This window comes from Rhinichthys klamathensis, unplaced genomic scaffold, assembly GCF_029890125.1.
Source record: "Rhinichthys klamathensis goyatoka isolate OS25496 unplaced genomic scaffold, OSU_Roscu_1.1 h1tg000036l_1, whole genome shotgun sequence".
Taxonomy (NCBI): Eukaryota; Metazoa; Chordata; class Actinopteri; order Cypriniformes; family Leuciscidae; genus Rhinichthys; species Rhinichthys klamathensis.
Window position 1 is genome coordinate 6,890,353 of NW_026606584.1, and position 25,689 is coordinate 6,916,041.

At 37.0% G+C, this 25,689-nt stretch overlaps 1 protein-coding gene across 2 annotated transcripts in view; it reads left to right on the forward strand.

Annotated features, from left to right (window-relative positions):
* Window positions 1-25,689, forward strand: part of stx8 (syntaxin 8) — a 100,080-nt gene that overhangs the window by 19,382 nt on the left and 55,009 nt on the right. For both annotated transcript variants that reach the window (XM_056246211.1, XM_056246212.1), the window contains exons 5-6: window positions 5,069-5,196; window positions 5,762-5,854. In XM_056246211.1, the coding sequence (XP_056102186.1) occupies window positions 5,069-5,196; window positions 5,762-5,854 (221 nt within the window). The remainder of the gene's footprint in view (window positions 1-5,068; window positions 5,197-5,761; window positions 5,855-25,689) is intronic.

The window sequence follows — 25,689 nt, forward strand, 5'->3', positions numbered from 1 at the left end:
CTTAAATGAACCTCCACTGATGCTGAACTAACTGAAAGAGAAGGCCCATTGTCAAAAACTAGCGCTTGTAGTGAGAGGAAGTCATTTGGGTTTTACTCAAATACCTTTTTTTTGATATGCAGTTTCACCTTAACCTGCTTAAGCAACTGCATATTCCTGAAAGGAAATATATAGTTGCACCATATGACAATTTACAAGCTAAACTAACCTTTCTTTGTTATAAAAAAAGTGAAATTATTTTATATTTTAAAAGACTTATTGACCTTGACAGAGTCATTTCAAATATTAATTAAGCAAGCAGTGAATAATAAAATAGTATCCCAAACTACTTCATATAGTTTTCTTTTTGAAGAATATAATTGTTTTAATGAAGCTTTGTTCTTCATTTTGATATCGGGATAGTTGTACTATCCAGACATCAAAATTGATTTGTAATCAATGCAATGGATGGATTAGCTTGATTCTACTTTCGATAAAGCCTCTAAGCCTTCAGTATGTAGAACACCCGTGCAAACTAGTGACCGGCTCATAACTCTGCGCGATGCTGAGCGCTGATAGCTTTTCCAGAAGAGCCTTTAAACTTCACTTCTCTCTCTGCGAGCTGTCCAGGAGCCTCAGGGGGAACAGGTTTCATACATTAATCAAAGAAAAGTGCAAAAGCACAACGCAGTGTCTCCACAGGATAACAGGCCACTTCTCGGTTTGGCACGCCGCTTTGAAAGCTTGTATAAAAGCCAGAGGCGATTCATGTGCTTTGTGTCCTTGTAACGTAGGGCATGAAAACTCACTCTTCGGGCCCAACAAAGTGGAACCCATATGAACAAATAAACAGAGGTTCTCTGATCTTACAAGGTCCAAAGTAGGGGATGTTGTTTGCTATTTTTAGAGGTAAAAAATAGAAAGGTTATTTATTCTGAAGGCACATGAGTGCTACAGATGTGAGTTTGGTGAAAGAGCCTGTGGCTCTTGAACAACTCACGGACATGCCTCGAAGTTTATTTACATTTGTAAAGTAGATGATGTGTGTCCATCTGATGTGTGCACATAGCTGTTGATTGACAGTGCATGTGGAATAACTATAATATTACACTGTGTACGTAATCTAGTTACTGTGTGTGTATGTAATAGGGGTGTCACGATTCTCCAAATCCTCGATTCGATTACATTTTCGATTCTAAGGTCACGGTTCGATTCGATTCTCGATTTTTACATTTATTTTTTTAAAGCCGAAACCGGCCAATCAGGATGCTCTCTGTCTTAATGCGCTTCATGAGGCACATGCGCAAGATCTCTCGCTCTCTCCCGTGCGCGCGCTATACGGTTTGGAGCACAGTTTTTTCTGTCTCACATTGCGCGCTCTTGCTCGCTCGCTCATTCCGGGAGATTAATGCGGGCATCAGGGAGCCGCTATCAGGGAGACTCCAGGAACTTCTGCGAGACTTGGGATGTGTGCAAAGTAAACTGTGGCTTTTTTTGAAGCGCGAACGTAACATAACTCACTGGAAATTCAAAAAACTTACACACCTGCGACTTCAATGAAAGAGGAGGGGGTTCAAGTTCTGTCGATGGGTCTCCTGCATCTGCTGCAGTTGCCATGCTATCTTTTGAATGGTTGTAGCTAAGTTAGAGGAGGTTGCCCATATACTCGCAGCTTTTCAACACGCGTGTTTTTTTTCGCTTGGCACGCCGACCGGACGTGACATGGGGGCGTGGCAGCATCGACGATTCCATTTTTTAATTCGATCGATTCGAAAAAAAATTAATTTCGATCGATTCCGATTTAAGATCGAAATCGTGACACCCCTAGTATGTAATGAGAAAGTTGACTTTGTGTTTTACAGCGATGACTGCTGTATGCATAAATGCATAGATACATTTTTGTTTTATTGAAACAATAATCTAAAAGAGACTGTGTGTTACATTAATTTTTACCACATATAAGGGCCTGTTTACACCTGGTCACTTCATGCGTTCTTACTGATCAGGTAGCTATCTGGTTTGTTAAAATGGAAATTTGTTCCATTTACACTTGGACACATAAATGTGTCTCCGCAAAACGAATATAAATCCAAACCTCAATTCCCTGCGCTACATACGGTATATGCAAATTTAATGAAGTTTACATCAACGAATGCAACAGAGCTGCATTTTATTTATCATCAGTTAATTTCAAGATCAAAGATCGCACATCAGCACTGGTAAGATCATTTAGTCTCACTGCTTTTAATAAAGATGAATGCGTGTTGAGGGTCTGCAACTTACTTTGTTTCATTTGCGGCAGTTTTAGCGTTGGCTTGCTGAAGAGATGCTCAGCTACTCATCTGTGTTGATGCGTGTTTCAGTAGCGTTGTCATATCTGGCTATAACGTCATATAGCCTATAACCCGCTCTCACACTTTTATTTTTTAACATTTTAGGAGTAAAATCTACATATGTGGTTTCAACAACCAGATGTATTTACACTTGCCCAGTTTCGTCTGGAATCATTTAATGCAATTATAATAAAATGATTTATTTAAGACACTGAAACCTTAATATTTAAATTTATTTAAAATAATTGCTTTGCATTGTGCAAAATTATCACAAAGTAGGAATCCTTTTCTATTGATTCTTTTCTATGTCTCCTCATTTACATGGAACAATGATGCAAACATGAGTTCCATCAACGGCTCCAACAACTCCAGGGAAGCCCAAAATTCTCATAAATGGTTTGATTTTGCTGCATGGTTTGAAGATCATTTGGAAAGTCAATGAACTGCCATACAGTAGTGGCCAAAAGTGATGTCCGGCATAGGAAAATTAACACATTCACCCTTTATTTAAATATAAAAAATCAAAATAAATCTTAAAGATGTTGTTAGCATATTGCGTACTTGTGCTTGGAGTCAATTGTTTTATTTGTGATAATTTAATGAAACATGCCAAATTGTGCAACATAATTTTTGGCCAGGCTGTCATACAAAGAATTTAAGAACATGAGCAAAAACAAGAGAGGACCAATGAAATATTAATAACTGATTACACTGTTTTTTCCTTTGAGCTTTTTTTTTTCTTTTCTAAAACCTGTAGCTGTATTTTTACTTTTTTTGCCTAATAATTTTGTCAGATAAATACTTTCAGTAAGTTTAGTGTTTTGTTCTTCCCTCGTATAAAAAAAAAAAAATATATATATATATATATATATATATATATAACAATATTTTCCTCATATTTTTAATAGTTTAATGTGCGTAAAATTGTGCGGCCTCCTCCTCTCTGCTGCCATCTTGTTACTCCTAACTAGGTTAGGATACCTCTCCAGCACTCTTAAATAATTTAGGAGCTGAGACCTAGTCTTGACACTTAGGAACATTTATGAATCACTTATTCTTAAGTCTAGGAGAGTAAAATTACTTCATTCCTGGAATTTTGACACCCTTAAGACTAAAAAAATTATCTGAGCGGCTTTATACATACGGCCCCTGGTCTTTTCATAATCGGATAGCTATCTGATCAGAGAAAATGCATGAAGTGACCCAGTGTAAACAAGCCCTAAGAGCTGTTGTTAGGCAATATTATTCCTCTGCAAAATAATATAGTGCACTGTTTGTTGGTTTCCTGAAAAATTCCATACATTTCTCCATAGATAATTAAAAATCAGAAAACAGTTGTGGTGTTTAATAAGAAATGCTTATAAAATAATTTCTGAAGGTGACTCTGAAGACTGGATTAATGACTGCTGAAAATTCAGCTTTGCCATCACAGGAATAAATTAGATTTTATAAATTAAATATATTAAAATTTAAAACAACTATTTTAAATTGTAATACAATTGCACAATATTACTGTTTTACTATATTTTGATCAAATAAATGCAGCCTTGTTGAGACTTTTTTCAAAAACAATAAAAGAAATCTCACTGACCCCAAACTTTTTCATGGAAGTGTATATTGAGCTAGAAGTTTTTTGGCTTTCAACCAGTGGCTATTATCACAAAGCTGCATTTTGGATGTACAAAGCTCATGTAGAAGAAGAACTCAAAGAATAGTCTTTAATGAAACAATCCAAACACAGTATTTCACAGGAAAATGTCACAGGGAGCAAAAACCAACCACTTTAACCAAACATTAGCAGAAGGGGAACTAACTCAAACTGAGGGCTTATGCTGCGTTCCAGGCAGGTTTTTGAGCACGTAAATTACGACTTCAAACCACAACTCACGACTTTGTAGCATTCCAGGCCAGTCACGCCAAACTACCTGAGCGCAAGGAATTGTGGTAGCTAGATGTAAACAAACCAGCATGGTGGACCTTACGGGGCTTGTGCGCATTTGTAATAATTTCTGTCGCCAAAGGTGCTTACTCCTTGTTTATTTGAGGGAAACGGAGGAGGAAAAACGGCACATAAGGCAAGATAAGCTGTTATACCTTTTATTTTACTTTATTTGTATATTTGGAAATGTATTTGGTATTAATTTATCCTTGCGCTCAATGGACTGAAAACTAGTTAACGTGATATTGTCCTAAAGTGTATTCTCACCGTGTACCGCCTGCAGAAACACTGCATCTGTAGGGGCTGCCATTGTTGTTTTGTATGGTTTCGCGGGCTATGTGACGTCAGAGCTCGTAACTGGGAGTACATCGATCTAGTACGAGTTCACGGGTGGGAAGTCACGGGTTTGACTGCCGTTCCAGTGCACTTTCACGGGTATAAGGTTGGAAAAACACGGGTTACAGGTTGCCTGGAATGCGGCATTAAATACACAGAGCATAGGAAACTAGATGGCACACAGGTGAAGGGGTTTAATAACGAGGAAAATCAAAACAGTAACTATGACAACCAATAAGAAGTGGGAACATGGGAAACTAGGTCAAACTAAACAGGAACATATATTATACTGTGTATTTTTTTTCATAACATCATTTGTATTATTTAATTGGGATCCAGTTCATTGTTTAATAAATATTATTACGTACACAATACGGTACATTTGTCTTAGATTTCCAAAAAAATAAAGCATTTACGTGGAAGCACCCGTTTAATAAACTGACATGTTACAATGTTTTTTTTTTTTTGCCATCTTCTGCAGGTCAAGTCTGATGACAGGAGGAAATGGGTCGGGACCGGCAGTGAACCCGTGGCTGATTAATGAGTCTGAGGAGACCAGAGGACTCGGCTTTGGAGAAATCAAACACCAACAACAGCAGATTATCGAAGGTACGTTGCATATGAGATCACTTTTCAAGTCTTTCAGTCTTACAACTGATGTGGTGCTTGACATTGCTTCAAGCTGACAATTATCTGGCCACCTCTCTCTGCTGTCCAGATAATCATCTATATTCTGATGAGATGAGACATTTTGAGAAGTATTTTTTGAATTTACGCCCCATTATGAGATCTGCTACGCATTTGAGAATAGCAACTGGTAGGAGTTTTAAGAAAAAGCAGGAGCCGTTTTGTCTACCCAAGTTATACTTTTAGCTTCAAGGTTACAGCTAAAGTACCTTGTGGCTCACTGTGGCAGCGACCTCTGTCAAAAATGACATCAGATCACACTACTGTATATGTCCTTTAAATGCCACAGATGGAATTTATGTACCTTTCTATTGTTTTTCCAACCCAAATGAGATAAGATTTTTCTTTTCCGTCAACGTATGATAATTTACTTGATAAATTAAACCACAGAAACATAAAATATCAGAATATTTCGGGTCTGTGTCTTTTTGTCTTTCTTTTGTACAGTTCTGTCTGAATATGTCCATATTCTCTCTTGTGTCTTTAGCTCAGGATGCTGGCCTGGATGCTCTGGCTGCAGTCATAAGTAGGCAAAAACAGATGGGTCAGGAAATCGGCAATGAGCTAGAAGAACAGAACGGTAAGTGAAAAGCGCAGTAGCCTATATGTGACAGCTCTGGCTGAACATTCAGATGTTTTTCTGTGAATAACATCTAATTTGTGGTCAGGTTGGTTTTACTTTGTCAAGCCGCTCTCTTGCTACACTACATGTGAAGTCATTGGCTCTAAAATGAGCCTTTTTTGAGACTGGGTTAAAGTGGAAAATGTGGAACAGGGTACTTGGAAACCCCCTCTCACCTGGTCTGTCTATCGCGTTTTTGCTGGGCAACTAAATATAAGACCTGTGTCCTTTGCACAGACACATCACATAACTGTGTGAATCTATTTCAGTTCGAATGTGAGAACGTGGAGGAATTGCACAGTGCATGATGTAGTCGAAGTCACATGGAGGAGACTGAGCTCAGATCAGTAGTCTGTGACCTCATCTGAAGGTTGCAGCTGCTTTTAACTTTTCCAACACTGTTCTTCAATCTGTCTGGCCTAGCTGGTAAAGTGAGACAGGCTAGAGTGGGGAAAACCTATATATAATTATAAATTTTTTAAGTGAGATATTTTATCCACCAAGATCATTTGGCTGAAATACGATATTTTCTCAAAATGATCAGCCACACTGACATTCAATAAAGAGTGCTACTTTAGTATGAATTGTCAGGGTTACAGCTATTAAAAAAAAAAACAGATAAACCAAAGCTGCAGTTGTTCATTTAAAGCACTTAGTGATGTTACTTGGCACTCTAGCGTAATAACTTTGTGTCTCGCGGAAGAACATTGTAGCCGGAGTTACTTCTCTCTGTTTATGTCTGTGATGAGTTACGCTGGGCTACTCCGCAGCGGTACGACCTGTGCCAGTCTAAAATAGTCTGAATATAAACACTTATTATAGGTGTACCGTGGTGATTCAGGATAAGACAAAAACACGGTTTGAAAATGGATTCATGATTTAATCGCTTATCAAAATTTTGTAAATTCTGAAAAATCAAAAGGGTTACGGACTGGAGATTTAATATTCCTAAATGTTGCATTCTGTCCAACTGCTTTGTAGTGAGAAATGAAGTATCATGTGCGAATGTCTTTTTAGGTCTTACTCGGATATCGAGTAAGATTTCATGTTATCTTATCTTATTGCAATTATAACAATTTCGAAGAGCAGCCATCACAATCTTGTGTCAGGTATGTGAACCAACTCATACACAATCTTAAATGCAAAATCTAATGGGTAAACATTTCAGTTGAAGTCAATTCTGTGACCGTGCATCTTGTGTCTAAAAAAAGAAATCCTGATGCAAGTTCACCTCCTCCCTGTTGCTTTTGTTGGCACAGTGAAGGTTGCCCACAATACTTTTTCAGGGGGCAGCGTAATTGCTATGGACCACTTCCAGTGTTACTAGTCTTTCCTGTCTGTTCAACAACTGGCTCCTTAAAAACATAAGACAGAGTCTAAAGGTCACAATTGGTATTTTTATTGAATAGAGATGAGCACATGAATTAATTGAAAGAGTGATTGAAAAAGATAATGAAACTTTTATAAGTACATCCAGAGATTAGTTATTTAACATAGCCTAAACAAATCTAAGGTTCATCATTATTGTGACCCTCTGGTGGAGACTAACGCTGGGAATTGGAGGCACTTGGCTGCTTCTCACCGTTATTCAGGGCTCAGTGTGATTGATTTAGTCTGCTTCACGCTTTCCCCAACTAAACATAGGAGTGAGAATGAATTATTTGAACTGGACTCACATTTTTCTCCCCTCTTTTGCTAAAGCGTGCAGCATCAGTGTTTCCTTGAAAAAGAGTTTTAAGAGCAGTGACTGAGATAGCATGGTCTCGTATTTGAGAGCTGATAGAGTTACGGTGCTGTTCTAATGTACAGTCCAACAAACCTCTCCTGCAGATTTCATCTGCAAGAGTCTTTTTCAAGCAGTCAGATATAAAGCCTCTCCCATGTGTGTATTAAAGTCCTGCTTTCCTCTGGAAACCAGCCGTGAAGAGCTGTCACAGAAGGTCTTGAGCAGAGTCCTCTAGAAGGAGACTGAAGAGTGGGTTCCTTCCAAAATGCTGTAACTTTGTGCTCCTGATGCACTTTATATAAAAAGAGTTTACAGCACAGTACAGTGTCTTTAGAAAGCATTCATGCTGATACTTTTATTCAAACATATTTTTTGCCTTTCAGTAACACTAAATGCAACACATTCATGATTCATTTCTGATTAATTCATCTGATTAACACAATTAAAGGGATTTTCTAAAATTCACAAGTCAGTATGTATTACCCTCATGTCTGTAATACTTATTTTTTCTTCTGTGGAACACAAAAAGATATTTTGAAGAATGTTGGTAACCAAACAGTTTAGGTTCCCATTGACTTCTGTTATGTTTTTAGACCACACAATCAATACAAGTCAATAGGAACCAACATTTTTATATGGAGTTTTTTCATATAGATTAGTATTGGTTTTGGTGATATTGTACTACTTTATGTAAGGCCTGCCCAATCGGTCCAATGACAGTTTCCGATAAGCGGGTGAAGGTTTACTGCGTGTTACTATCTTTTCAGCGTGGCAAAGTAATTTAATTCCAATTAAACTTTTATCTAACTCCATTTTTATAACGACCTCGATCTACATTCTGGCTTAGCCTTTGGCTAAGCCACACCCTAGAATGTAGATTGACCAATCACAGCGCAGCCAAGAACGAGCTCCCACAGTGGTCCGACACTTTTTCACAGCGCTCCATTGACTTTAACACAGGTGTCTCATATTCTTGGTCTCGGCAGGCTACCGTCGTAGTTTTATCAAAAATATGGTTAAACGTTGTGCCTGGGGCATTTGTAACACAGATACGCGTTTCCCAGAGAGGTTGGAGGGGGGTGTGCGTTTTTTTCCCTTCCTAAAACCGAAGTCAAATCCTGACAAGTGTCGTCTATCACACGCTGCTAATAAATACAACGTTATACTCGCGTAGTCCGTTTGCTTTGTAATAACGAAGTGAATAGAGACCTACCCAGCTTTGCATGAACAGTGTTGCTCCTTGATATTGTTAGTCCCAGCCTCAGTCTCGATTAGTAGGATATGCGGTGGTTCATTTTTTTACTGTGACCGGTATGCTTTTGCCTCTATTTGGATGCCTTGTTGTTCCTTGCGTTTCACCTGTATGTCGTGAATATAGCCTTCAAACGTATATTGCAGCCCTTTTTGCCTACTTCTATCGGACACTTTATTTGCTGCTTTATAAAAGTTTGATAAAATTTCAGCAAGAAGAGCTGTCACAGCATAAGCCATGTTGATACCAGAGCCCAGATGAAGTTTGTTTGTCGGACGTAGCAACAGTAACTAAGGGGGGCGGGGCTTAGCCAAAGGCGAATTGGTTATTAGCCAGAACTCTAAAATCGCAGTTGGTGCGCCCCAGGCTCCACTGTAAACTGGACTCTAAGTCCGTCACTAATCTGACGCAGATTTGCGGAAACAATGGATACAACGTAATCTACTAAATAATTTAAGTAAATAATTTAAAGTAAGTCAGGATAAATTCAAATGTAACAATTTATTATGTCAGGTAAATGTATCATGCCAATTACATAATCAGTTCAAAGATAATAAATACAAAACATCAAATGCTCTGGAATAAAAAGAACATATGCAAACCTGACATTAGAAAAATACATAATGGTGAATGTCTGAAGACATTCAGCATTACGGGCTGACTACAAATCGCCCCGATCCTCTTGTGGCATTTCTTTAAGTACTTAGACCGAGGCAGAAACTTCTTTCACATGGAAACATGTGCTAACAATGGGAATTTGCAATCGGAGTTTGCACCTTTTGAGGGCAGGATACCATTTGCCTGGAAGATTTACCCTTTGTAAGGAAGACTTATCTTTATTATCTTTTGGTTTACTTCTTTGGAATGAGACCATTGTACCAGCGGCACTGAGACATTTCAAATGATACCAAACATGTATAGTGTTGTATGATAATTGTTCTCATTAAACCATTTAGATTTTTGGGTGAATTTCAGGTGATCTCAGCATGAGAGAGAGACGAAATGGGGAAGGGAAAGAAATGTAAATTAATACAATACTGAGTTGATTGCCCTTAGTGTGATTTCGTCTTGCATGGGGAGTTCAAATTTTAATTTCCTTTGTTTTCTCAGAGAGTAGCCCTCTCTTTCAGTTTCTCCAGTCTTACACTTAAAAGATGTATTAAACAAATAGTTAAATATTTGTGTATTTAAAAAAATACTTTGGGGGATTATACATTTGGGGATGATTAATCACAGAAAACTTTGCATTATAAGTAGTTCAATTTTAAAATAATTCTAATCAAAAATAGTAAAAATTAATAAAGTCTGGCCAATGATTAAAGTCAAGACTTCATGGTTGTACTGTGTTCAAGAACACTGTCAGTTTTCAGTATTTCTATGAGCTTTGTGTATTGGAATTTTAAACTATACCAAATTAGCATTTGCACAATGCACTTTCCTGGTCATGCCATAGTTTGGATTGAAGTCTGGGCTCTGACTGGGCCATTCCAGAACTACTACCTTCTTTTTTCCAAGCCATCCCTTTATAGTTTAGCTGTGTGCTGTTGATTATCGTTGCTCTGGAAAATGTATCTTCAACCTAAATGCAGATCTCTGACTGACTCAAACAGCTTCTCTCCAAGTGGTCCAAAAGCATCCCCAGAGCATGATGCTGCCACTACCATTTTTGATGCTGGGTTGGTTTGCGCCAAACATTCTATTTTGCTTTAGGTGAATCGACCTTGGACTAATCAGACCACAAAATTCTTCCAGAAGGTTTGGAGTGGCTTTAAAAGTTTTGTCACATGGCTTCTAGCAAACTTTAGCCGTGATGTAATGTCAGTCTTTTTCGAAATTGGCGTTCTTATAGCCATTCTCATGAAGAGAGGCCGAATCATTGAAGTGTTGAAGGAATTGTTGACGTCTACATAGTTTCCCCAATTTCATCCAAGGAACTCTGCAGCTCTGTCAGCGTTGTAGCTGGCCTCTGATCATTTCTCTGGCAATTGACCTTTTGGCCTTGATTATTCGATCTGGTTGATGGCCTAAACTTAGTAATGTTTGGATTCTGCCATGGTTTTTCCATTTGGTTACAGCGAATATCCCAGTGTTCCTTGGCAAACATATGACCCTTCTAGTATTTTTATAACCTTGTGAGGACATTTATTCCTCCAGACAATTTCACTCCAAGGTTCTACAGGTGGTTTCATGGTCTACATCAGACCGCAGGACTGATCTGATCTGTTTCAGTTTCGAAATGCCAGAATAAAACTAACTCTGTTTAACTCTGGGGTTATTCAGAGTTGGTGTTCCGACTATACTTTTAAACGCGATACAGCGCATTAAAACCACAGTGCTCATGGTGTGAGACGCAACAAACAAAAATATCTGTCAGACGCATGTGTGTGTAGACCAACAATTAAAATGAACTGTTGCTGGAACGTTATGTGAACACTATTTGAAGTCTGCCTTGACAGATTGACAAACTAGATTGAAAAACTGAGTTCTATATTTTAAACTCTGCTTAGACCAAGAGTTTTCAAACTGAGGTCTGGGGACTCCTGGGGGTCTGAAAGAGGGTGCTAGGGGGTCCATTAAACATTTGAGAGAGCGAAAAAAAAAAAAAAGAACTTACCATGTTTTACAATGATTTTTACTAAGTTTGACAACCATATTTTTTAACAGTAGAAAATACAAACAACATTTGTAGCTTTATGGATAAAAATATATTATATAAAATGTTAAATAGAATATTAGATACAATTAATATAAAAATATTAACTAATATTTCCCTTCTTGTGACATTATATACTTTCAAGAATAGTTTACATTTGTCGTTGTTGCCTTGATCTTAAAGGTATAGTTCACTCAGAGATGAAAATTCTGTCATAATTTACTCACCCACAAGTTGTTCCAAAGCTGTATGAGTTTCTTTCTTTTGCTGAACACAAAAGAAGATATTTTGAAGAATATGGGTAACCAAACAGTTGATGGGCCCCATTGACTTCTGTAGTATGAGAAAAAAGTGTACTATGGAAGTCAATGGGGTCCATAAACTGTTCAGTTACTGACATTCTTCAAAATATCTTCTTTTGTGTTCAGCAGAAGAAAGAAATTCAGTCAAAAGCACATTTTTAGTCATACCTGGAAACAAATCCTGGTCAAATAGGTTATATGGGCCATTCTATAGAATTGGTTCAAAGTTAGAGTTGGAAACATCTTGAAAATAAAATTGTCTTTTTCTATAAATGTCTTATAAAATATAATTTTTTAAAGTAGGCCAATACATTTTATCATACATATTTCAAAGTTAAACATGCTGTCTGCATGGGAATTGCAGTCAAGACCAGATACCACAGTGACAAGTCAGGTGACGACAGTGAAGAGGTCAGTGTCTGCCACTTGAAAGCTTCAGATGAGTTGAAAAGGTCAGCTGATCACTAATGGTGCTGTCTAGCAGTAGAGGAACAACCCAAGGTCTTCATCAGAGAATTGATTTGCATTGGGTTGCTTGTGCTTATTTCTCCAGTTTCCTCAGATAACGAATTATGAAGCTTATTCGCTGCAGTCTTTTACCTATGTGAGTTATAAAATCAACACATCCAACATAACATAAAAATAATGTTTTCTATAGAAAGATGATATGTTTTTTTTGCTGTGCATTATTTGAGAGAGATCGTCTGATCATTACTAAACGTCCAGAACAAGGCATCACTGTTCCGACAGTGTTTCCATTACACTCTTGTATTATATAACATAATCGACAATTTAAAAAGTAATAAGATAGTTTAATGCCCTAAAAGAGACAGCAGAAAATGGATCGCTTTTACAAAAAAGGACAAGAAAAAAAACCTTCTTCCTGTTGCCGTATGACCTTTTTGTCCTCTCGCATGTTCTTTTTCTTTGAATGACACTCCAGTTCTGTAATAGTGTTTTACTGTAAATAGATTAAACATTTAATGTAGGAATTGAGACGCACCACTGATCTCCTTTTAAGGCCATGGCTATGAAGAGTGGTCAGTAGTTAACATGACTCTAAAGCTTCCTGCTGACTCTTGAGTACTGTCAACATACTGGCAAAACTGGCCTGCTCAGACATCCTGATATCCTCGTGCTGACCATTTAACCAGAGCCGGAAAGTAAAAAGGGAGTTTGCGTGCCCTGTTCATTTAAATTATTATTTCTCTACTTAAAAGTTTTAGTCCACACACCAATAACAATTCGGTCATTATTTACTCACCCTCATGTAGTTCCAAGCCCATACAACTTTTTTTTATTCATCCTCCGAACACAAACAAAGATATTTTTAAAATAAATAACATCTAAGAAATGTCTGTCTGTCTATTGAAAGCTCCAAAAAGGTCATAAATGCAGCATAAGTTTCAGTTCTGCATGCCTGTTCACGTGAGATTATTAAATGTTGCCCAGTTTGTGTACAGCATTCCTCTTCCTTTGTTATACACTGTAAAAATAAATACAAATGTGAAATGAATGGTAAAAAACTAGCAACATTATAGATTTTACAGATTTAAATACAATTTACTGTAAACAACGTTTTTTCTGATAGAATGTTAATATAACAACCTATACTAATATCTGATTTGCACCTCTGTACACTGACAACCACCAAAAAGCGGTGATGATAAAATCACATGATGAATCAAAGATCATCACTAGCAGTTTTTCCACAAGTTGAGAAGGTAAAAAATACTAGTAAATAGAAGGGGCACAGTCAGTGTCATTCACACAAATACTAAACACCATCATGGTAACACACGACATTAAAAATTGCAATAAACATGTATTTAACAACATTAGATGTAACATAAAACCCTAATGTATATAACTGATAAAAAAAAAAAAAACTAAGAAGAAACCTTTATTTCAAGAAAATGCATAGTGTCACTCAGGGAATTCTGGGAATGTCAGTTTATGGTTTTTCACTGTAAAGTATACGATGACTTGTTCTTTACACAAAAACTGTATTTTACTGTAAAATTGTAATTAAATCTTAGATCTATTACATTTATTTACCATTTACAGTAAGGAAACTTTTACGGTCTTTTACCCTTAAAATCACGATAATTTCTTTACAGTGTGCAGCGCTTCCAAGACGTTCTTGAGCAAACATTGTAGAGCCACAGTATGCAGAGGTGAAGATATTTTGTAAATAGAGACTTGTTTACAAATTTAAAGCTGGAAATAATAATAATAAAGTTTTAGGATTCTGAAATAAGAAACAAAGAAATGTAATAAAACATTGTAATAAAACAAAGGAAGCACAGATTCTTCACCACTTTTACATCAATAAGCAAATTTGTAAAATCTGCAAAAAAATCTTTACTTCCATTGAAACACATGATTCTCTTTGGAAGATTATCAACTCATGCTGGATAACATGAATCTTCAGGTTTTGCTCAAACTTTTGGCGTTCATGCTGCTTATTAAAGCAAAGGATGGACATACAGTATCAAATACTAAAAAAATATCATATGTTTTCTAATTATTTTTGGTATAAGTTGAGAAAAATATTTAATACAAGCATTTAGTCTCGAACTTTTGGACCTACTCTGCTTAGGTGCAGATGAGTAAGCCCTTCAGTTCACAAGAAATCACCAAAAATGTTTTATGCAATGAACCTTATATGTGTGCTACACTATAGTCTGCAAACCCCCCCCCCCCCCCCCACACAGAAAACAGATTTAATTTGGCTTCCAAATATAACATGGCAGCAATTATTCCTCTGTGTATTACAAAAAAAAAGTCCTATATCAACAGAGTGTTACTTTTTTGTGTTGAAAGTCAACATCGTTTGAGTTTATTGGTGTGGATGTTTCTCAGATATTTGGCCTGGAATTATGACATCAGCGTGTGTCATTGGCGGGTGAATTAGTGTGGTTATTTGTGATGACTGTGCACTGCAAAAGAACCTTTTTTTCTTAGAGGGCAAATGAAGTTTAAGTTAGCTGGGTCAGAACAAGGTGCCTCATGTTACTGGCAATACAAGGGTCATGGTGGCACGCCAAACGTTTCTGTTATTTGCTATTTAAACATTCATTGGCCTTTGGGAGATGAGTTTGTTCTACATTTTTGCCTGGGATGGTTGTTTTAAACCTGGACAGTGAAACAGCTTAAAGTTAATATATATTCTACACTCCTTTTAGTGTTGTTTAATCAACACTATCTCTATATGGAGATTCCTTTCTTACAGGGGTCTTTGTAGCATGTCCTATAAAGAATTAGTCACTCTGTTTGGTTTGTTACCCACCTTAACCTCTCCTAACATTTTATAAATAAAACTAGTCTGAAGAAAATGCAGTCATCTGCAGAATACAGGTCCTTCTAAAAAAATTAGCATATTGTGATAAAGTTCATTATTTTTCATAATGGAAAATTGTTTATTTATTGTTTTAATACTGATGATTTTGGAAACCCAAAATTCCTGTCTCAAAAAATTAGCATATTTCATCCAACCAATAAAAGAAGTGTTTTTACTACTACAAAAAAAAAGTCAACCTTCAAATAATTATGTTCAGTTATGCACTCAATAGTCAATACTTGGTCGGGAATCCCTTTGCAGAAATGACTGATTCAATGCGGCGTGGCATGGAGGCAATCAGCCTGTGGCACTGCTGAGGTGTTATGGAGGCCCAGGATGCTTCGATAGCGGCCTTAACCTGTTAAGCTTCAAGCCCACTATTGAAAAATCCCCAGAAATGACATACCCAAACTAAAACAGATACAGTTCATGAACCCTTTGCACTAAAAGCACAAGTATGATCTCATTTAAAAGCTGACACTTGGTTGTTTATTGTAAATGTAGAATTAATTATTGTCATAATGAAAAAAACAATTTTAAATAGCTTCAAAGTTTTGTAAAGTTATTAGAAATTTATTTTTATGAAACATCTTCATGAAAATAAAATTGAAGTTGGCCCTGGAGCAATCTAGAAATGCACTGCAGCTAAAGCCACATGTCTGACCATTTTATATTTAAAATCTGAAAATGATAAGTATAAAGCTCTGTATTTAGTTAAATGTTTTTCAAGATCATGTCAAATTACTTTATTTTGATTAGACTCTATTAGCAAACTGATGTTTAGTCATCTTCTGAGTCATCTATTCAGTCTATTGTCTCTATTGTTTTGTGGTGCCCCATTCAGTCTCAGTCTCCCCTGCACACATTTACACCTCTCCAGACTGGTTATTATGGCTCTAAATATGCATTTCTTTTGTCTGCATTATAGCTACTAACGACTGGCTATTCACAAGCTATTCATAGGGTTTCAAACCCTAATTTCTTTTATCAAAGTTCTCACTAAATATTTGAAACTGGTATCAAATGCACTGAAACATTTCAGTAAGCATTCCTATTTAGAAAAAAATCATAAAACAATAACTGCTCGTGGCAGGTGCGCCTGGGCTCGCTAGCATGTTAGCTTAGCACACCATCAATACACGACCATTTATGAGATTAAAACTATGTTTGCGCTCCAAACTCACTATATAACGCAAGTCTAGTGTTTTAAATAATCTTCTGTGATCTAACTTGGCTTCAGATAAAAAAAAAATCAGACAGAAAATGTATTATTTAGTGTTCTGAACAATGATGAAATCTATATCGATTAGCATTACATTATAAATATAATCTATTATTATGAAATACCTGGCATGGCTTGAAGAACACAGGTAACTCAAATATCATTGCAATCATGTTTATTGTCTTCAAAACATCTTTATCTGCATGTTACAGCGATCTTTTTTTTTTTTTTTTTTTTTTTTCAAAAATAGGACATACAGGAGGAAAACAACATCTTCTGTACATCAAAAAAGTCTATAGACAAATCACAAATAAGCCAGGGAGTTATCAAAAACAAAATATAACGTAAAAAAAGCATAGAAAGGAAAAAAAATTAAATAAATATCTTGTAAAGCTTAAAGAGGTCATATGATCTAACAGCTTTTTTGTTTGTACACTGTTACGACCCTTGGCTCAAGGGAAGCAACAAAAACAAGGGACACACGTAAACCAAATTGTAAGCTCAAAAGTAATGTTTATTTTACTACAAAAGTAAAACAAAACTAAATAATAAAATGAAAACATTTAAAGAAAATAGAAGTGTTTCTGTATTCATCAGCAAGATCAGTGTGTAAAGCAAGATGCATGGTCGAAAGTGTAATGCAATGTTGAAGTTGAAATGTAAATGCAAAAAGTAACAAAATACAACGCAAGCAAAAGGCAAAGTCCAAAAGCAAAGTCCAAAACCAAAGTTCCCTCTCCCTTGGCTCAGTTGGTGATCTCTTAAGAAGCGTCTAAGGCACGGTCACAGGTGTTTCCAATTGACTGCCAATTGAGGCAATTAGTGGGCTCCGGTACCAAACTGCAATTCTCAAAAGCAGCAGCAGAGGATACGCAGTAGATTGATTATGCTTAATGTGCAGCTGTTTTAACACCTGCTGGAAGAGATGCGAAGTGAGATTCGAACCTTGATCACTTTGGATGATTTTTGGAATACCAAAAACGGATATAAACTGGGTTAAAGCTTTCACAATAGAACGAGACGTAATGGTACGCAGTGGATATGCCGCAGGAAAACGTGTGTTCAAACACATCACAGTGAATAAATAACTGCTACCAGACTTCGAACGGGGAAGTGGCCCTACGCAATCAACAATAAGATGCTCGAAAGGTTCACCAGTAGCCTGAATTGGTTTCAACGGAGCAGGTTTCAACACCTGGTTCGGTTTACTCGTTAATTGGCAGGTTTTACATCTCTTAATATAAGCAGAGATGTCTCGTTTTAATCGCGGCCAAAAAAAATATCGCAACAGGCGATCATAAGTCTTACGCACCCCCTGATGACCTAATTGATCATGCGCAATTTCTATCATCATTTGTCGAAATTTAGTAGGAACAACTACTTGGAAAACAGGGTCCCCAACAAAATCTTTGTGAGGACTCCATTTTCTCAACAACACTCCATTGTGAACGAAATATCCACGGGAAACGTCACACTCCTCTACCGGAAGAACAGCACTCTGGAAGAGTTCATCCAAAGAGGAGTCAGTCCGCTGTTCTATTCCTAAATCCTCTGCAGAAACAGGAAAAGACAAGGCAGACAAATCAGGCATAAACAACTTAGTGCAGATTTTATCAGATTTTATCTCTTTTTGATCACACACTTCATCCTCATTGGCACGTTTCATTGCACGAGTCACAACACACGCTGAATCCTGGCACAAAGAACTCAGTTCAGCTTCAATTTTATTATCAGTGGTCACTATGGGAAACACTGACGTATCAGCCCACACACGTTCACCTACCAGTCCATTTCCCAAAATAATATGGACCCCCTCAACTGGCAAAGCTGGTCGTACTCCCACTACAACCTCACCTTGAATCAAATCGGACTGAAGCCTTACCCTATGAAGAGGCACAGACAGAGTATTCAGTCCTATTCCACGAATTAACACACTCTCACCAGTATGAGACTGCGAGGAAAAAGGCAATACTGATTCCAAAATAAATGAATCCATTGCGCCAGTATCCCGCAAGATTTTAACAGGGATTTCCTCTTTCTCTCCAACCAGGGATACACGCCCCTCTGTAATAAAAGGCGAGTAAGAAGAGAAATCAACATCAAGTGTTTTACTTTCAACAACTTCACTCCCTGAAGACAGAACTGGTGCCGCAAGAGCAGAAGGCTTAGCATGTGAATTTTGTGCATTATGTTTGAATTTATTTTTAAGGACAGGACAATCTGCTTTCCAATGTCCTTTCTCATGACAGTAATTGCAAATCTTGCTTGGGTCAAAATTTCCAGTGAAAACACGGTTACTCTTAGACGGAGACTTTACATACTGAACATCACGAGCATGCCAATCCACAAAAGTGGTTTTGTGCGTCAGTACAAAATCATCGGCCAACATTGCCGCTTCCTCTGGCGTTTTAACATTATGCTCACTAATATACATAGCTATACGGCTCGGGACGGAATTTTTAAATTGTTCCAACACCATCAAGTGAATTAAATCCTCCAATGTTTTAATGTCTAATGCTGAACACCAATGATTAAAGTGTTTTCTCAGATCACGCACAAATTCTAAGTTTGTTTGCAACTGGTCTTTTTTCTGCAATCGAAAACGCTGTCTGTATGCTTCGGGTACACATTCATATGCTTTTAAGATTAGAGATTTAACTTTATCATAATCTTTACAATCATCAACCGACAATGAAGAAAATGCTACTTGTGCTTTCCCAGTTAACACACACTGTAACAGCGCAACACAATCATCATCTGACCAGTTCCTTAATTCTGCCATGCGTTCAAATAGAGTAAAGAAAGTATCAGGATCTTCTTCATTGAATTTAGGAATAAGTTTTAAGTTTGAATTGATTGAAAACAACACACTCTGTTCCTGACCAGAACTAGAAAGCTTACCTTCTTTCATCAGGTTGAGCTTGAGAAACTCCAAATCCAATTTTGCCTTTTCTAAATCCATTTTACCTTGTTCCGCACGCAGTTTTAACTTCTCATGGTCCATCTTTAATTGTAGCAGCTCTTTTTGCTGTTCAAAAGACAAATTACTTTTTAATTCAGATGCCACTGGTACATATTCCTCCATCTCGGTGTCTAAGAAACCTTTTTCAATCAACTCAATTTTTAAAGCTACTTTAACATTATCTTTGAGCCTTTTATCTTTAATCACAATTTCATAACGTTCAGCAATACTTAATAATTGCTCTTTAGTACACCTGTCCAAAAATTCATGAGAAGGTGAACTAACAAACTCATCAATATCAGCCATGCTAAAATGACCAGAATAATTTATTCAGCACAGTGCAATCAAATAACGAGAGTTTTCCCTCTACCTTTCCAGTACCTCTACCTAACTCAACCCTAGTCTTCATGCGATTACTGGTGGGGGGTATTTATGCACTATAGCCCGCTGGGTGAAAAACGCAACTGGTCAAACCAGCGACGCCTTCAACACCACGGATGTGCTCCCGAGATAATTACTACTACCCACTTTCACCACAACACTACACAAAAATAACAAATCCGACACGTCTCAAAAGAAACATGCCGCTATGCCTATCAGAGAAAACTCACGTTCAAAAAACAATATTGCACATGTACTTACCAACTGGTGATTTCACACGGTGAACAAATTGACTTTGGCACAAAACATTTTTGTGTGTCCAACAAATAATCAATTATCAAACTAAACATCCAAATTTTTTTTTTTTACGCAATCAAATAACCAAATCCCGGACGAGCCCCCAATTTGTTACGACCCTTGGCTCAAGGGAAGCAACAAAAACAAGGGACACACGTAAACCAAATTGTAAGCTCAAAAGTAATGTTTATTTTACTACAAAAGTAAAACAAAACTAAATAATAAAATGAAAACATTTAAAGAAAATAGAAGTGTTTCTGTATTCATCAGCAAGATCAGTGTGTAAAGCAAGATGCATGGTCGAAAGTGTAATGCAATGTTGAAGTTGAAATGTAAATGCAAAAAGTAACAAAATACAACGCAAGCAAAAGGCAAAGTCCAAAAGCAAAGTCCAAAACCAAAGTTCCCTCTCCCTTGGCTCAGTTGGTGATCTCTTAAGAAGCGTCTAAGGCACGGTCACAGGTGTTTCCAATTGACTGCCAATTGAGGCAATTAGTGGGCTCCGGTACCAAACTGCAATTCTCAAAAGCAGCAGCAGAGGTCGTCACAACACTCAGATATTGAGAGAACATAGTTCTTAATATTAGCTGCAAGCACCAGAAAGCTTGGTTTCTTTTTTAAGAATTTTGACTTGTGCAAATAAAATTTGGTTAAAATGATAAGCAAATTTATCACATAATACTCGGAACATAAATTTTTATCATGTTGAGTGAAACCAAACAAAACATTTTCCCACCGCAAGGCAAATTGAGGGTAAATATGGACAACAATAAATTGAACCACTTTGCTCCAAAGTTTTTTGGTATGTGGGCAAGACCAAAATAAATGGACCATTGTTTCGTTTAGTTCTTCACAAAAAGTACAGCTGATATCCAAGTCTTTTTTCATTTTTTTCAGATAAAAGTTAGTGGGGTAAAACCTGTGAAGCATTTTGAATGAGATCTCTTTAACTTTGTTGGTTAAAAAAAACTTGTGAGGCAAAAGCCAAACTTTTTCCCAACAAATCTCTCCAACAAATGAGGACCAATAAGATATAGCAGCGGGTGCACACCTAAACTCCTGTAGAAAAAGTTGACGAACTGCCTTATTCATACTTTTAGGTAGCAGTGAAAAACATATATTTCCAACAGCTGTTTCCTTCACATCCACCAGTTTAGGGGGATCAACAAGACCATTAACACCTTTAAAAAGTGAGATGACAGCTGAAGGTATGGCATCGAAGACGATAGAGAAGTCCTTAGGTGAAATAGGTATACCAAAATGATGAAGAAATTCACTGTAGTTAAAGAGTTGACCATGCTGATTGAGTAATTGATTTACAGACAAAATATTATTGTCATACCACTTTTGAAAGAACAAGGATTTGTTTTTATACAAAATATATCTGTTGTTCCAAATATAAAACCTATGAGGAGTGAAGTTGTGCTTGTAAATCATTGACCAAGATAGCAGCATTTGTTTATGAAACGAAGAAAGTTTAAGAGGAATTTTTTCAATATTATAAGTGCATACCAACAGGAACTGGAGTCCACCAACTGAAGAGAAGATATAATGGGGAATAAAATTCCACAGATTGGTTGGGCACTCTAAGTATCGCTTAATCCATTTAATTTTGAAAGTGTAATTTAACGTAGTAAAGTCAAGAAAACTAAGGCCACCTTTACTGTACTCATTCATTAAAACAGACTTTTTCAGATAATGATTACGATTCTTCCAAACAAAATCATAAAGGATTTTATCTATGGATTTACACATTGGTTGATCTATGCATAAAGAAAGAGCAGCGTATGTTACTCTTGATATTCCTTCTGCCTTTGAGAGTAAAATCCTGCCTTTCAAAGATAAATCACGTAATAGCCACATGTTAAATTTCTTCTTCATTTTTTCAGCAATGGGAGTGAGATTATTCTTGCTTCTTTGAGATTCATTTTTATCAATCACAATACCCAAGTAATTAATAGAGTTTTTCACAGGAATATTAGCAATTAACTCAACATCACAGTCTTTAAGAGGCAGTAATTCACATTTTTTAAGGTTTAAGCGGAGACCAGAGGCTTTACTGAAGGCTTCTATTATGTCAATAGCAAGAGGAACCTGGGAGCAGTCTTTTAAAAACAGTGTTGTGTCATCTGCCAGCTGACTAATAATAATTGTTTTTCCAGCAATGGAAATGCCCTGCAAATTACTATTTTTAATATGATCACACAAAAGTTGAGCCGCAAGTAAAAAAAGATAGGGAGAAATGGGGCATCCCTGCCGAATTCCACGTCTGATTTCAAATCTGGGAGAAGACCCATTTTTAAGTTTAATTGAGCCATTTGCATTACTATATAACGTTTTGATTGCATCACAAAAGAAATCCCCAAAGCCAAACTTCTTGAGTGAATGAAAAAGAAAATTATGTTCGACAGTATCAAAGGCCTTAAAAAAGTCTAGGAAAAAAATGAAGCTGTCCTCTGAAATTAAATATGAATAGTCAATTACATCTAAAACTAATCTAATGTTGTTGGAGATATGCCTCTTAGGCATAAAACCTGATTGTGTTCCATCAATTATAGAATCTAATACTTTTTTTATTCTTCTAGCAAATATAAGGGCCAAAATTTTGTAATCATTATTCAACAGGCTGATTGGACGCCAATTATCAATATAAAGTAAATCTTTGCGTGGTTTAGGGAGTAAAGTAATCAAACCTTGAGTCATGCTCCATGGTAAGGTTTTGGCTAATATACTTTCATTAAACACCTGCAGTAAGAAGGGCGCTATCTGCTGGGAAAACAATTTATAAAACTCAGATGATAGGCCGTCTGTTCCAGGTGATTTGTTGTCTTTTAACAGTTCTAAACACTGAATGACCTCTGCCAGGGATAAGGGGAGGTCACAAAGATCCCTTTCTGATTCGTCGAGCTTAGGAGTATTATGTAGAGAATTAAGGAATATCGAAGAATCAACGTCGGTATATTCTGAGGTATATAGCTTTTTATAAAACGAGGAACAAAAATCAGATATTACATGTTGATCATCACTTATACAGTTGCCTATTAGTAATTCATTAATAGTATTACTTTTTGCGCGATACTTTTCCAATTTGAAAAAGTATGCAGAATTTTGTTCCCCTTCTTCTAACCACCGTTGCCGAGACCTTATAAAAGCTCCTTCTGCCTTCTTTTTATATATATTATCCAGGCTCTCTTGTAAATTAAGCATTTCTAATTTATCTTCCTCTGTTAAGACGTCTGGTTAAATTTGAGACATTACCGAAATGCCTGTGATAACTCTCTGTTCCTCCAATTTTCTACTTTTAGCAAGATTACTACCAAGCTTCCTAAAGAATTTTGCTGATTCATATTTAAACAACTCCCAATTAAGACTAAAAGAATTTTCCACCACAGCTTTGTTGAAAAAATGTTTAATCAACTGTGGGATTTTCTGTTTAGCCTCCTCCACTTTAAGAAGAGAATTATTTATTTTCCAGTAATTGGCTTTGTAAACATTATCTGAAAAAAAATTCAAAGAAATGAATACTGCTTTATGATCACTTAATGGACAGGGAAGAATGTTAACAGAGATATCCTGCTCTTTAATACTTTTTGAAACTAACCAGAAATCTATGCGAGAAAGTCTAGTGTTGTCTTTGTTACTCCAGGTGAATGAAATATCATCTGGGAATTTAACTCTCCATATGTCAACTAAATCAAACCTGTCCATAAAAAGCTTAAAGTATGCATTTCTATTATTATCACGTGCAGGTGGCCATCTGTCAATCTCAGAGTTTAGAGAAACATTAAAATCACCTCCAAGTAAAATGTGAGCATTTGGAAATTTTGTTAGCCAATACTTGAGTCTATTTTCTATATTAGCCAATAATTGGATGTTTTCTAAATTAGAATTGTACCCGTAAATGTTGAATGTGATTAAAACAATCTTGTTATAATCAACCACTTGGCAGATAAAATGCCCTTTTGGATCAGTATCTGTGTGTAAAATGTCACCATTGTACTTATGCTTCAATGTTAAAACTCCAGCAGATCTTTCTGAACAGTGAGAAAACCATAACTCGTTCCCCCACTGAGATCTCCAAAAATTTTCGTCGTTTGAGTTTGAGTGAGATTCTTGACAAAATGAGAGATCTGTGTTCAGCTGTTTAACAAATAAAAATAACGCTTTTCGCTTAGTTATATTTCTTAACCCCCTGGCGTTTAAAGACACTATAGACAATGAAATTTTACGAACAGAAAAGGCTTATGAAATGGTTTAAGTACAACGGAACAATTAACAAACAATGCTATACTGAGCACCAGATGCACATAAAAAAAAAAAAAAGAGTTATATGGTGGATATTTAAAACCATATTTTTGCGTCCCATCAATAGAAAGAAGACCAACAAATTTTATGTAAAAAAAGGTAAAAAGTTATTTTACGTTGGTAAGTCTTTCAGGGAACATATTAAGCTGCATACCAAACGATCCTCAAAAATTAAAACTAAGGATCAGGCATCAGAACAAGGTAGTAAAAAAGAAAAACTAAGAGCATTATACCGGAGATTTCGGGCCAATATCAGCACAGATCTTCAAGTGATTTCCTTACCATCGACAAAAGCCCGTGCGCCCACAAAATAAGCCGATTTACCTTCACTACGTGCCTTATTCACCAAAGGCCACAACTTCAACCTAGCCTCCTTGACAAGTTGCGTGAGATCTTCAACAAAGCGGAGTTTGTTGTCACGTATGACGGGGTGATTTTTTGCCGCTTTCCATAGAGCATCTCTGTAGGATCTCTGGGAGAATCTGATGATGATCGGTCTCGGCCGAACGTTGGCAGGTGTAACTTTCCCAATGCGATGGGCAACGTCGATCGCTGGCGTCAATTTGTCATCTGGCAGAATACTCCGACAAAGCTCTGTAACCTTTTCCTTCACGTTTTCTCCAGAGTTTTCGGCCACTCCATAGACCTTCAAGTTCCACCTTCTTGAGTAAGTCTCCATTTCAGACACGCGAGTTAAAAGCGCCGCCACTTTTTTTTCTTCCTCTTTAAGGCGGCCATCAACATTTTTAACTTTCTGCTGGGCTTCTTTAACTTCGCTGCATATAAAGTCCACTGTTTTCTTCAGCCCTTCAATTTTCAGTGCGTTTCCATCAATTTTTTTGGAGTTTTCACTCACCAGAATTTTTATGGAGTCAGCCTGCTCCTTAATAAGCTGGGAAAGGGTAGTAATGACTATGTTGTCTTGGGATGTGGGCTCGTGTTTTGCACTATAGAGAGCCTTCTTTGCCGCTGGGGAATCACATGGAGTCACCGGTAGCCCGGGAAAGTGATCCTCCGACATGGATACCTCAACTGTCGACATGCTAGCATACTCGTGACACGAGGCTATCAGAGCATTATTTGGCTGTGTATCAGGGATGAGGTTCTTCTTGTTCTTGTGCATTCTTTTCTTCTCAGGCGGTGACATTAGAATGTTCTCAAAGTCATAAGAAATAGTCCGATTATAGATGAATGCAGTTTTTCTTAAAATACCACCAAATTAAAACTTTGTGCGGGAGCTCAGCAGTAACTGACTTACTCGGTCGCCATCTTGGTCCACCCCCTAAAAGAAAGGTTGTAACTGAGTTCCGCGTCCGCAAGAGCGCGAAGTGCGCGCGGCCCGTTACAGCG